Source organism: Vigna umbellata, chromosome 1, assembly GCF_029865625.1.
Source record: "Vigna umbellata cultivar VRB3 chromosome 1, Vumbellata_1.0, whole genome shotgun sequence".
Lineage (NCBI taxonomy): Eukaryota > Viridiplantae > Streptophyta > Magnoliopsida > Fabales > Fabaceae > Vigna > Vigna umbellata.
This window is the reverse complement of record NC_142165.1, coordinates 20,644,652-20,656,772: the sequence shown is the minus strand read 5'-3', so window position 1 is coordinate 20,656,772 and position 12,121 is coordinate 20,644,652. Positions and strand designations below refer to the sequence as shown.

Here is a 12,121-nt window from a genome sequence, read left to right as displayed (position 1 = left end):
CATCAAAGATATGTCACAATTTGTAATTTTTTTTTTAAAATTTTAAAGTCTTTTGTCCTTGTATTAGATTTTTTGTCAAACCATGTAGCACTATCAATAACACATGAGAATGACAATATTACCTGTTAGTGTCAACTTTACCTGTCAGTTTTTGTATATTTAATTCAGTTTCTATATTTATTTTTTATTCAATTCATTCCTAGATTTTTTTCTTCAAATAAACTAATGACCAACTTTATTTATTTATTTTTATAAATGTTATACTAATATATTTATTAAAATTGATATTTATATTAAATATTTCTAGAATCATTTTTAAACCAATTCTATCGATATTATTGAATTCTATTTAAATAAATTATTTCTAATCTTATAAAAATATATGAATTAATAATATTGCAGTTCAAAATACTTACTCTTTGTAAATAAAACTTACATTTATTTAATAAATATAGTAATAATTATTAATCATTTTTATAGACCTACCAACATGTGACATGTTTATTGGTACAAATCTAATGGAGAAGCCTAATTAAATTATTTTTCAGAAAATAGGAATTAATTGAAAAAAAAGAGAGAAAAAGACTACCATCTTGAATGATTTCAACAAAAATTAAGACAAAAAGAGTAATTTAACCTACATTTAACATATATAGCTTCAAAATGTTAAGCTTTTTGAAAATAAAGATAAATGAATTTTTACAAGTAATGAATCGAGTAATAGCTATCATTTACAAGTTAAGTGAAACTTTAAATAACAAGATGACAAAGTGGATTTTGGTCCGTAGTCGATTCGTCTCATCACGTCTAAAATGCTAAATTAGTAGTCAGGGAAGAAATAAAATAGGTTGACTTGTCAATCCATTATTTTAAATTAAAAATAAAAAGATTTATGTATTATATTAGTTGAAAAATATATATGTATAGTGACATAATTTATCTATTAAAGATATTTATTAATTAATTAAAAATTTAAAAAATATTTATATAATTAAATATGTTTTTAATATATATATATATATATATATATATATATATATATATATATATATATATATATATATATATATATATAAAACAGATTTTGAAAATATAAAATTTACGACCCGCTTTACTACGACATAGTTGGTACTACGTACTCCCTTCAATATTTGACTAGTCTTGCAAAATTTTCTGAAGCAACCATTATACGAGTTAAAGATTCCTTCAATATTTGACAGTTTTTCAACATTTTCTCAAGCAACCGTTATACAAGTCTAAGATTCCAGTGAAGCATCATACATCAAATTTTGCAGTGGTAGCCAACAACAAACAAATGAAACTAATGCAAAGACAAAAGAAGATAAAGAAAATAAATAGCAAGCAATCACTACAATTTACTACTAATGTTTAGGAAACTTTGTTTTCTAATTGTTATATTTTAAAAATAAGTTAAAACGTATTCGAGGAACATTATTTTTGTATTTTCTAAGTAACAATATTTTCTTAATATTCGATCCTTACAACAGCCAACACTAGAAAATAATGATAATAATCCTGGTTGGACATTTTATCAAACACCTTTCTTCCCAAAAATAAAAATAGCTACATTAAGAAATCATCCAAAAGAGTAGATACAGATACACCACAAAACTACGATCAGAAGAACCAAAGAAAAGAAAGAGAGAAAGAAGGAAAAGGGAAGGAAATAGAAAATTCCCTAAAACCCATGGCTCAAAAGTTTCCTAAAATTCAAGGAAACGCAAATTCTTTCCAGCAACTCCAAATCAAGTAACAATGGCTGATGAAATCCATGAAAAATACAACACAAGTTTACGTGCCTACACCAACAAAAGAAACCACAACCATCACCTTCCAAGGCTCGTTGATTTTTGGCTTCATATTCAACAAACCAATCTCAAAAAGCCACTGCTCAGAGATGAAATTAAGCCATTGTTCATCTCTTTAAGCTTCAAGGACTCCTTTTCGCGAGACATTTCATTCAAAGTAATGTATTATGCTTCATCAAGGTTAGATATTTAAAAGTATTAATTATGGCTAATGTGCAACATTTAAGAAGTTTCTTTTGCTGTATTAAATAACCGAGGAGAAATTAATACAATTTCTTTATCGGTTTCTCTTATCTCTCCCATGCATTAATGATTAAAAGTAATGTATGATATGGTTGGTGGATAAACACATTTGTTAAACAAAATGATTAAGAATATCTGACATAATATGCTATGGACACAGTTCATAAATAATATTGCTATTGGTTGAGATGATGGTGTATAACAATATACACAGTCCTTTTCCAACTCATTCCAGAATTACTATAATGTTTAAATTCAATAATTCACGAAATATAGTTGTCAAACCCAATAATTTCATTACTCTGTGTTCAAAAGTTTTGTTCTCCAGTTTACAGAAAAAGTTGAACCTTTATTTGATGGCTTAAATTATTGAACTTTGAAACAGAACAACACATTTTTAAACAGTATATGCTGTTTTATAAAATACAAAAAACTAAAATTATAGAAAAAAGAATCAAAATTATTATTTAATTTTGTAAGAAATTATTCAGTTCTTATAATCATACAATTTTTATCTTTATATTTAAAAATAATCTATTTTAATCTTTGTACGTACTGTCTTAAATATTTTTAGTCTCTAATTATATTATTTTAACACTTTTAACTTTTATCGTCCAAGACTTAATTTTCTTTTAAATAGTTATTATCTTTTATTTCTAGGTCCTCCTTCAAATTATCCTTGCTAACACGCCCCTCTTCTCTCCACCTTAAATGCAGTTCAGTTAAACTTCTACAGTGTCTGCAATAAAATCCTCCACCAATGTCACCGCCGCTATATCCTCATCGTAGATCCGCTTCTGTCGGTGGAATTCCCGATTGGATCTCTGACTCGATCAACGGTGGATCCCTCCGCCACGTCGACCTGAACAACGGAACCAATGGCTGGGCGTCGCCACCGGGGGAACTCTTTTCCCTCCGCTCCTCCGACTACCTCAAGAACCGCCAAAAATCCCCCGCCGGCGATTACCTCCTGGCGCCGGCCGGCATGGACTGGCTCAAATCCACCGCCAAAATGGAGCACGTGCTCTCACGCCCGGACAATCGCGTAATGCAGGCGCTGAAAAGGTCGCAGCAAAACCAAGGCCAGTCCATGAAGAGCTTCGTCTTCGCCGTGAACCTCCAGATCCCCGGCGCGAAGGAGCACCACAGCGCGGTGTTCTACTTCGCGGCGGAGGATCCGGAATCGCTCCAAAGCTGTTCGCTGCTGAATCGGTTCGTGCACGGCGACGACACGTTCCGGAACCAGCGGTTCAAGCTGGTGAACCGGATTGTGAAGGGACCGTGGATCGTGAAGAGAGCCGTGGGTAACCACGGCGCATGCTTGTTAGGGAAAGCGTTACATTGCTCATACCACAGAGGGCCCAATTACCTAGAAATCGACGTCGATATAGGAAGCAGCGCAATTGCAAATGCGATTCTGCACGTCGCGTTGGGACATGTGACGGCAGTTACGATCGACATGGGATTCGTGGTGGAGGCGCAGACGGAAGATGAGCTGCCGGAGAAGTTGATCGGCGGCGTCAGGGTTTGCCAGATGGAGATGTCGTCGGCCACCGTGGTGGAGGCGTCGCACGTGCCGCAAGTAGCGCACGTGTCGCGTGGGATTGGGTGTGCCAGAGTGAATCACCATATGTCTGCGGATGATCTTCTTGCTTTGGATCATTAGATTATGAATTTTTTAGTGGCAAAAGATCATCATTTTTTTTTTAAATTTTAATTGTTCTCCTATGATTTTAATTTCACATTTATTGGATATAAAGAAAATAATGCCAATATTTTATACGTAATTATGCTTACCGGAGGTTAATTTTATTTTGAAGAGCATGTATAGAAAAAGTTAATTTTAATGATTTTATTTTTATTTTAATACAAAAATCTTTACAATTTGACACATACGTAACTTTATTACATTAAATAGAGCGTTTATTATATTTATCCCAGTTTTTATATTAGCTATTGCACTAATTTTGAATATATGTTGATAAACAAATGGTATATATGCGTATTGCTCATTCCTTTCTTCTCCGTTTTGAGCTGCACAATTTTTGTTTAATAGACAAAATTAATCGATAGCTATAAGAATCTAACTACGAATTCTAATAGATTTCTTTAACTATTTTTTATTTACATGATTTTTAATACAAGAAAACAGATATGAACTTATATGTATCGGGATGACAAATGAATAGGTACAAACTCATTTTAATATTTGTGATGACAATTCTTCACTTTTAAAACTGATAAGAAAATAACAGTAAATATCTATATATTTGTTTCGTTTTTGTAAACATAGTAGTAGTAATTTTGTTTTTATATCTACATCCGTTTTAAATTACTAAAATTATTATATTTAAGCGTTCGTTTTATAACATAAAATATAAAGTTTACTTATTTTTACATTTTTATATAATTATTTGATTTTTATCTAATTATTATTTGATATTTTTTGTTTTATATAAAAAAATATATCTTTTTAATATTGAATGGTTTATAATATTATATTTATTTTATCGTGATTTTTTTTATTTAGAAAAAAAGTATCTAATTAATATTCAAAATATTAAAAATTTGAAAAAAAAAATATAGATATAAAATAGAGATGAAAATGAAATAAAAAAATGTATAGTTAGTAAATATATAGATGAAGATGAAAATTTTTTTTAATTTAAAAAAGATAATGAATTTATACCATCATGATCTTATAGCTGTTGATACCAACCACCCACACATGCACAATTTTTTTACTCATGGATGACAACTTGAGTAAGGTGGACTAGTTATAAAATAATGGTTGAAGATTTGGTTTGTAGGGAAACATAAAGTTGAAGATCTACAATGATTGGTTGTAATTTTCAACATGAAATCAACCTTGTGATAGTTACCCTACTTTTGCAAATTCTTCTAATAAGTATAAATTTCATGTATATAGTTTAATAATTTTCAAAATATTTTACATTTTCATTTTGGATGGACATATTAATAATGAAAAACTCACCTTATTTAACTAGTTTTGATTTCCAACTTTTTGAAATTTAGAAAACTTAAATGAGGTTATTCGTCCTTTCTCAAACACTACTCTGAAGATATTAGAACAACTTTTCAATCGAAGAATGTCACTACTTCTTCTTCTTCACCATTATATTATTATTATTATTATTTATCTATAATATAAAGATAGTTTCAGTGATAACAGTAATACAAATTGAAAATAGAATAATAAAAATAGAATAAAAGTTATTGAGTAAAAGAAAGACTTACAACTGTTGAAAAATAAAAGTTATTATCTTCTTAAAAACATTATATCGAGAATCTTGACTTTTTAATTTTATTGGTTTTAGTCGAACATATCAAATAAACTAAATTGACTATTTTCTTCATCGGATTGATGTTGTTGATTTGGTTTTTATTAGTTTTTCAAATTCTTCTATATTTTTTTTTTTTTGCAGAATCTAATTTGACTATTAACTTTTGCTTTTTTCTTTGTTATGAATAGTGACTCTTAAGTTACTACGGACGTTCCTTCTTAGTTTTTTACTTGTTATTGTTAAGCCATTCATCGATTTTTATTCTTCTTAGTAATAAGATCTACATTAAACTTCTTTCACCATTTTATTTTAAACTTTTGTCCCTGGATATAAATTAATATATTTCGAGGCTATGTCATAGAACAATTGTATGAAATACAAAGCTTATTATTGATGAGTGACTTAGCAATAATGGGATAAAACAAGAAGGATTTTCCCAACTAACTTAAGTACTATTCTTAACAGAAAATCGAAAATTACTAGTCGAATTAACTTGTGAAAAAATACGGAGGAATTTGATAAGCTAATAAGATCAAATTAATGACCTCAAAATCCAAATCAAATAAAGAAAGCAGTTAGCTTAATACATTTGATATGTTCAACAAAATTCGAATAAGATAAGAAGAAAAAAAGTCAAAAAGTTGAGATTATCATAATAGTATTTCTAAGAAGATAATATTTATCAAAAAGGAATTCCTAAAGCATGAAAAGACTTAAAGATGTTCACTAATAATTTTTCTTAGGAATATTATTGTAAAATAGTGTGTGCTTTAATATGTTTTTACTCATGTATAACATGCATATCTCTTTATAAAAAATGAACATAATATTCTTGAGTGTAATAAATTTGTTTGAAATAAAATGATCTTAATGTTTATTGAAAACTGTCGTTATTGTGATTATTTGATAATTTGAAAGATGAGAAATCATAACAAATTTTAGGATTTAATTGTTTTTTCTTATGTTATTTTTTAAATTAAGAAATTTAGTGCAACATATAAGTAATACTATTTTTAATTTTTTAGTGCTGAAATATTTTAATATTCAAACTATAGAGGGTAAGGTGGTTTCATTTATGGACATAATATGAAAATTTTCATATACTAATTTACTCTGTAAAATAGAGGCATCACACACACACATATACACTATATAATTGAACTCTATAATTCTGTGTAATTCATTGATGAATACTATATGCCTTGAATAGCCACAAGACCAGGAAATAAATACAGTAACCCTAATATGTTGAGCATAAAAATAGTAACAATGAAAAAATCAAATCAGAACACGTTACGACAATAATTAAAAGTTGTAACACCGTAATTATGTAACAAATAAACTATGACTCAAATGAAATTACTAATAAACCTCTTAGATTTAAGTTTATCCAACAAAATTCCCCTATAAACTTAAATATTTCCATCGTTTGCTTCTTCCATTAAGAGTTTGATTCTTTATTTCTTTCACGTTAATCGTACTATCTTTCACTTTGATTGACCTCTCTAATGTTTTGATCGACCTCTTAACAACATTGACCAACCTCTTAATGATCTTGGTCAATCTCTCAATCTCCCGACAATCTTTATTGCTTTCAAAATTTGATTTGTACGACTTTGTTATGATATGAGTTCTCATTGCTAACATTGACAAACTCTTGTTTCAAGTTGTTGTGTGCCAACTTCTTTTATTTTTGGTTTTGCATTCAAAATAATTATTTTTTATGTTAATAATTTATTGTCCAATTTTATTTAGAATACTTACTACATTAAATATATTTTTCGACTAAAATTATTATAAAACTTTTTGTTTTATTCCTAAAATAAATTATAAAATATTTCATCTCTTTCTTTGTAAAATATATTTTTCAACAAAATATTTTCTAATTTAGTTTAAATTTTTTTTGATTTTTTTATTATAACTCAGAGATAAAAAACATATTTAATATATTTAGTCTTCATCTAAGGAACTATATTTGTGTATGATGTATAGTATCAATTGCCATTATTTCATTAAGAAAATCAATATTTGTTATGCTACAGCAACAGAAAAGAAATATGTATCAGATGGCAAGAAAGAATTAAGAAGAGATACATAAACACAGTAGTCTGCATAAACTGTATTTTTTACATGGTATAAAACCTGTGTCTGGACTTTATTTTCCATTATGCATAGAGAATCTTGGTTGCTGCACTCTTTCATATGTACTTTTCATGCATTAGTTGATGCACAGAAGCTCCTAATTTCACCCTCATCACCAGTTTTGACTCCAATAGTAGTGAGTTTCAAGAAAGACTGGCCCCAACTTTGAAAGAAAAACTGTTGATCTTTTGCCAAGTCCTCCACCAATCTCCTTGTTCTGTTGTCACTTAGCAAGGCAGAGTCAGATTGGAACAACCCCTTGTTGATGACAAGATTTCTGTAGTACTGGTTGTCAAAAACCATGGAAGTTTCAGGATCGTTATTTACTAACACTGATGGGCTTGCACTTAAGGGACACTCCTTCATTAGCTCATTTGCATAGCTACTATCAAGGCTTTTGTCAATCAGTGTGAGCTTTCCCTTGGAGTCTTGTTGAAACCTATCCCTGAATGAGCTGCAATGAGCTGTTCCTATGGTGTGAGCCCCTACAAATCCACAAAAACTATGTCATTATTTTCATCTTAATATCCATTAAGAATAGTTGCTATATAAGGAATACCCTAAACCAAGAATGTGAAACCTCCTAACTGTTACATACATGTGAATTGTAAGAAAACAAAAGGGTGACAATGTAATTTGGCCTTTTATGCATTATGAGATCTTTGTACCAAATACCAAACATATTCCAATAAATGTGGTGAGTTGGTTTCCATCTGCATGGCATCAGAAATTCAATTCTTTCTACCTAACAGAACCTATTATCGAGCCTCGTGTGTCTTTATGGGGTTTTCACCACAATCATGTTGAAAGACATGGTCAATTACATTCTAAGAATAAAGGGTAGGGGAAGAGACTGAAATAAAAAGGAATGATACTTATATATGAAAGAGAAGCATGCCAATATTATAGGACGTGAAAATACTTAGAAGAATATGAACCTGAAAGGATGACAAGGTCAAATAAGGACAACCCTTTATTGGAGAATCGGTTAATCATCTGATCCATTGTAAAACTTGTGTCCAAAATGTTGGGTCTTACATTTGAAGCAACTGAAACCATGCCATCTCTCCTTCCAGTGGGAATTTGAATCATAGGACCACCAGTCTGTTCTCAAGTCAGTGCCACTAAGATAAATTGGATCTTAAGGTAATAGATTTCTGGAATTTTCTCATGTGAGACTTATACTCCATTTAGATTTATAACATATGTAATGTAACAATGAGGGTAAGTGGATATCTTACGAGTGCAACGGCATCTCTTGCAGCCAAAGCAATTATGTCAGCACAAGAAACTGTTCCTGGACAAAGGAACTCAAGCACTCTTTTTGCTGATTCTATTACTGAAAATCCTCCAATAGACCTATTTGCTGGATCACTTTGTTCTGTGTTATTCCCTAACAGCATCAAAGAGGCATCACATCCCTACATATCATGAAATGATTGATCACTAAAAGCTTAATCCCATTTGAATTTTACATCACGCAAAGAAAGCGTAAGAACAAAAGAAACCACATTTGATTTTTTTATTAGCAATTGCGATTACTCTCTTTAGCCTTATTCATTTTAGAGAATCCGAGTCCAAGTACAAGAGGAATCTGATTTCTCCAAATTGAACAACTCATTTTAAATAACAAAATAAATCATTTTATTAATTGATAAGAAACTCAACTCTAGAAATTAAGTGCACAAGCATAATGTTAGATGAACCACTGACTAAGATAACTCTAGTCCAAGCACAACAGTGAAATGCAGGAAATGAGAAAGATAAATATCTTAACAATTACAGACATAATATGAATATATACAGCCAAATTTTTTGGTTCAAGAACATGTGTTAGGAAGGAGTAATAGTATAAGCTAACCTCGACAAAGCAGTCATGAAAAACCAAGCGAAGCAGCTTCCCAGGGATTGAAGGATCAGAAGAAGAAGATGAACTGACACTGTTTCTTACAATGAGTTCTGCTGTTGGGCATGAAGCTGCATAGAAGTTGAAAAACAGGCTACCTGAAACAGAAGTAGCCAAAATGAAGATAATGAAAAGACAAGAAACTGCTATTGGAAAAGGAAAAACCGTTGTTCCTTTCTCCATAGAATCAAGTTCTCAGTCCTTTTGAGTAAGGGCTCAGTGTTTGCAGTGTGGGGAATCTCTCAGTCACATGATAATGATAGAGAATGGAGATACATACAGCAAAGTGTGACCGTGAAATAGTCCAAATTCAAAGCTACATTTATGTGGTTGGATGAAGTCAGTGGCATGACATAAATGTTAGAGGTTATGGTCATGCATTTTTCCAGCTCTGAAGCATTTAAGAATGTTTCCTGGTAACTACAGATAATGGTAAATTCTATTACCTTACACCAACCGTAGAATAATTATTTCAACCATGTGTTTGGAACAATTATAAGGGGGCATGTTCTACACCATGTTTGGATAAAAATCTCTATGCTGAGGAATCATAAGAAAGAGTACTTTCTCATTTCATTTTCACCGCTAACTAGTGTCCACCACACTTTTATGGTCTAACACTAGTAAATGTTGTCAGACAATAGGAGAGAACAAAAGCACAAGAGGAGGAAATTGTAATTAATGTATGAACATTTTTTCCACCACAAATTATCTGTAAACTTAAGAGTTCCAATATTTTCTTAAGAGTCACAATATTTCTGAAAGAATACTCTGAATTAATTTGACCACAGCTCTTTAATCAGAATTTTTCATCTTTGGACAATCATCCATGTATTTAATCCCTATTTGAGAGACTATCATCTTTGGACAAATATTATTCTATGAACAGAAGTACATATACAAAAAATTAAAAGTTGAATCTTCAATTAGATATGTAGTTACTTTGCAGCTATATCATGGTTTGCTTCATCAGTTTCCTAGGTTGTTCACTCCACTTGCACAAATGATGAGTCAAACTACCATAAAACACAACAGTGATGGCTTTGGCCAACCCATTTCTCTCGCTCACCCCATCTTCTCTGGCTTTGACTCCATCACGGCCATCTAAACACAGTTCTCCAAAGTACCACTCTTCACACTCTTTTCACAACCGTTCAAACCATTGTCACTTCATGCAGAAGGAACGTGCACCACAGGTGTGGAGCCCTCTAACATGGACCTTTGCTTGATCACAAAGATGGGTAGGGTCAAAAAGTTCTTGTCGACACTAAAGAGTAGTCTTTTGAAAGAGGAATCATATAAGAGACACAACAATAAATAAATGAGACATTAGTCCATTTAGGTAAGAATTGAAATCACTCTTAACTTAAGACCTTAATGTTGTGTTTGAATTAGGTAATTTTGAAGAATAATTTATTTGTTTGAATTCTTTACACTAATAAAAAAAATTTAAGACTTGTTTGGACGAAGTAATACAATTTTTTTTGAGGTATTTCAAATTAATGAAATAGAAATTTTTTAATTGAGTTTACTTTGAATCAAAGGTTGAGTTGACTCGTTTCAGGCTGAAGATTCATATGAGTCAGCTCGAGACAAAGATGAGCTGATTCAATTCAAGACGAAAATGGAGATAAGTTGGTCTGCTACAAAGGTAAAATCGAGTTGAAGATCAAGACGAATTGACCTAAGTCATATGTTAAAGTGAATCAGTCAAGCAAAAGGTCAAAATAAGTTTGTATAAGCTGAAACTAAAACCGATTCAGCGTAATTTAAAAATTGAAACGATAGAAATTGATTTAAAAGAAAAATAAAACTTAAGCTAAAAAGGTAAAATTTATTGATTGTAAGTGTATTTTAATAAAAGAATACCATTCCAATATATTCATATAAAAATATAAGACAAAAAATAATAAAAAAGGTTTTACTCAATAACTTAACATAAATTACTTTGGTACATTTACTCTAATTTTCATTATTTCCTCTATTTGTTATGTTAAATATCAATCCATGAATTATTTATTCACGGATGGTAAGACCGCACTTTTTAATATTTTCTCTATTTGAATGTTGTTATCTTAAACATCAATCCATGAATTATTTATTTACTAAATAGATGTTAATTAAGACAACATTTTTTAATAGTGAAATAAAGGAAGAAATTTATAACTCAACTTTAAGGATGGTTAGCGGTGAAGCTCCGACACAACGTCATTTCTGCGCCGGAAGTGCATCTCAGATATAGACGTGCAACAGAGGCATGCATGATGCGGTGTGTAAGACACATTTCTTTGGGCTAGACTCGATCCTGTTTGAGGACACATCAAAGAAGACATGACTAGCTGAGAAGTGTTGAAACTGGCAATGTTTAGCCTTGAACACTTGTGTCACACAAAAACACGTGCAACAGCTACGACGTCGTCACCGTGGCGCCTTCACGTTGCACGACGACACTGGTGGTGGGGGACACGGTGATTTCTGATTTGGGTATTGGAAGTTAGAAGAAACATATTTTGAAAGAGGAAGAACGTTGATGGATATCTGTTGGCGCCGACGAAGCTTGATGGCAACCGGTGTCGCTGGTGGTGATGGCTCTAATTAGACAGAGGGGGTGCAACTATAAGACCAGGGGTGCGGAGATGAAAGAGGAATTGGAGCCCAAGTTTCTTTTGTTTGGAAGAATTTAGGTTGGGTTGTAC

At 31.1% G+C, this 12,121-nt stretch overlaps 2 protein-coding genes across 2 annotated transcripts; one reads left to right on the top strand and one right to left on the bottom strand.

The window, feature by feature from the left end:
- The first annotated feature begins 2,731 nt into the window (after nucleotides 1-2,731).
- LOC124829791 (protein ENHANCED DISEASE RESISTANCE 2-like) lies at nucleotides 2,732-3,859 on the top strand. Its single transcript, XM_047303361.2, has one exon. It carries the CDS (start codon nucleotides 2,833-2,835, stop codon nucleotides 3,736-3,738), a length of 906 nt encoding a protein of 301 aa, XP_047159317.1. The 5' UTR covers nucleotides 2,732-2,832; the 3' UTR covers nucleotides 3,739-3,859.
- A 3,505-nt stretch (nucleotides 3,860-7,364) lies between these two features.
- LOC124829788 (peroxidase 46-like) lies at nucleotides 7,365-9,838 on the bottom strand. The gene is made up of 5 exons (XM_088108841.1): nucleotides 9,706-9,838; nucleotides 9,381-9,523; nucleotides 8,761-8,940; nucleotides 8,458-8,623; nucleotides 7,365-8,004 (listed from the first exon to the last, which is right to left on the bottom strand). The coding sequence occupies exons 1-5, from the start codon at nucleotides 9,800-9,802 to the stop codon at nucleotides 7,589-7,591; spliced, it is 1,002 nt and encodes a 333-aa protein (XP_087964967.1). The 5' UTR covers nucleotides 9,803-9,838; the 3' UTR covers nucleotides 7,365-7,588.
- Between the last annotated feature and the right edge of the window lie 2,283 nt (nucleotides 9,839-12,121).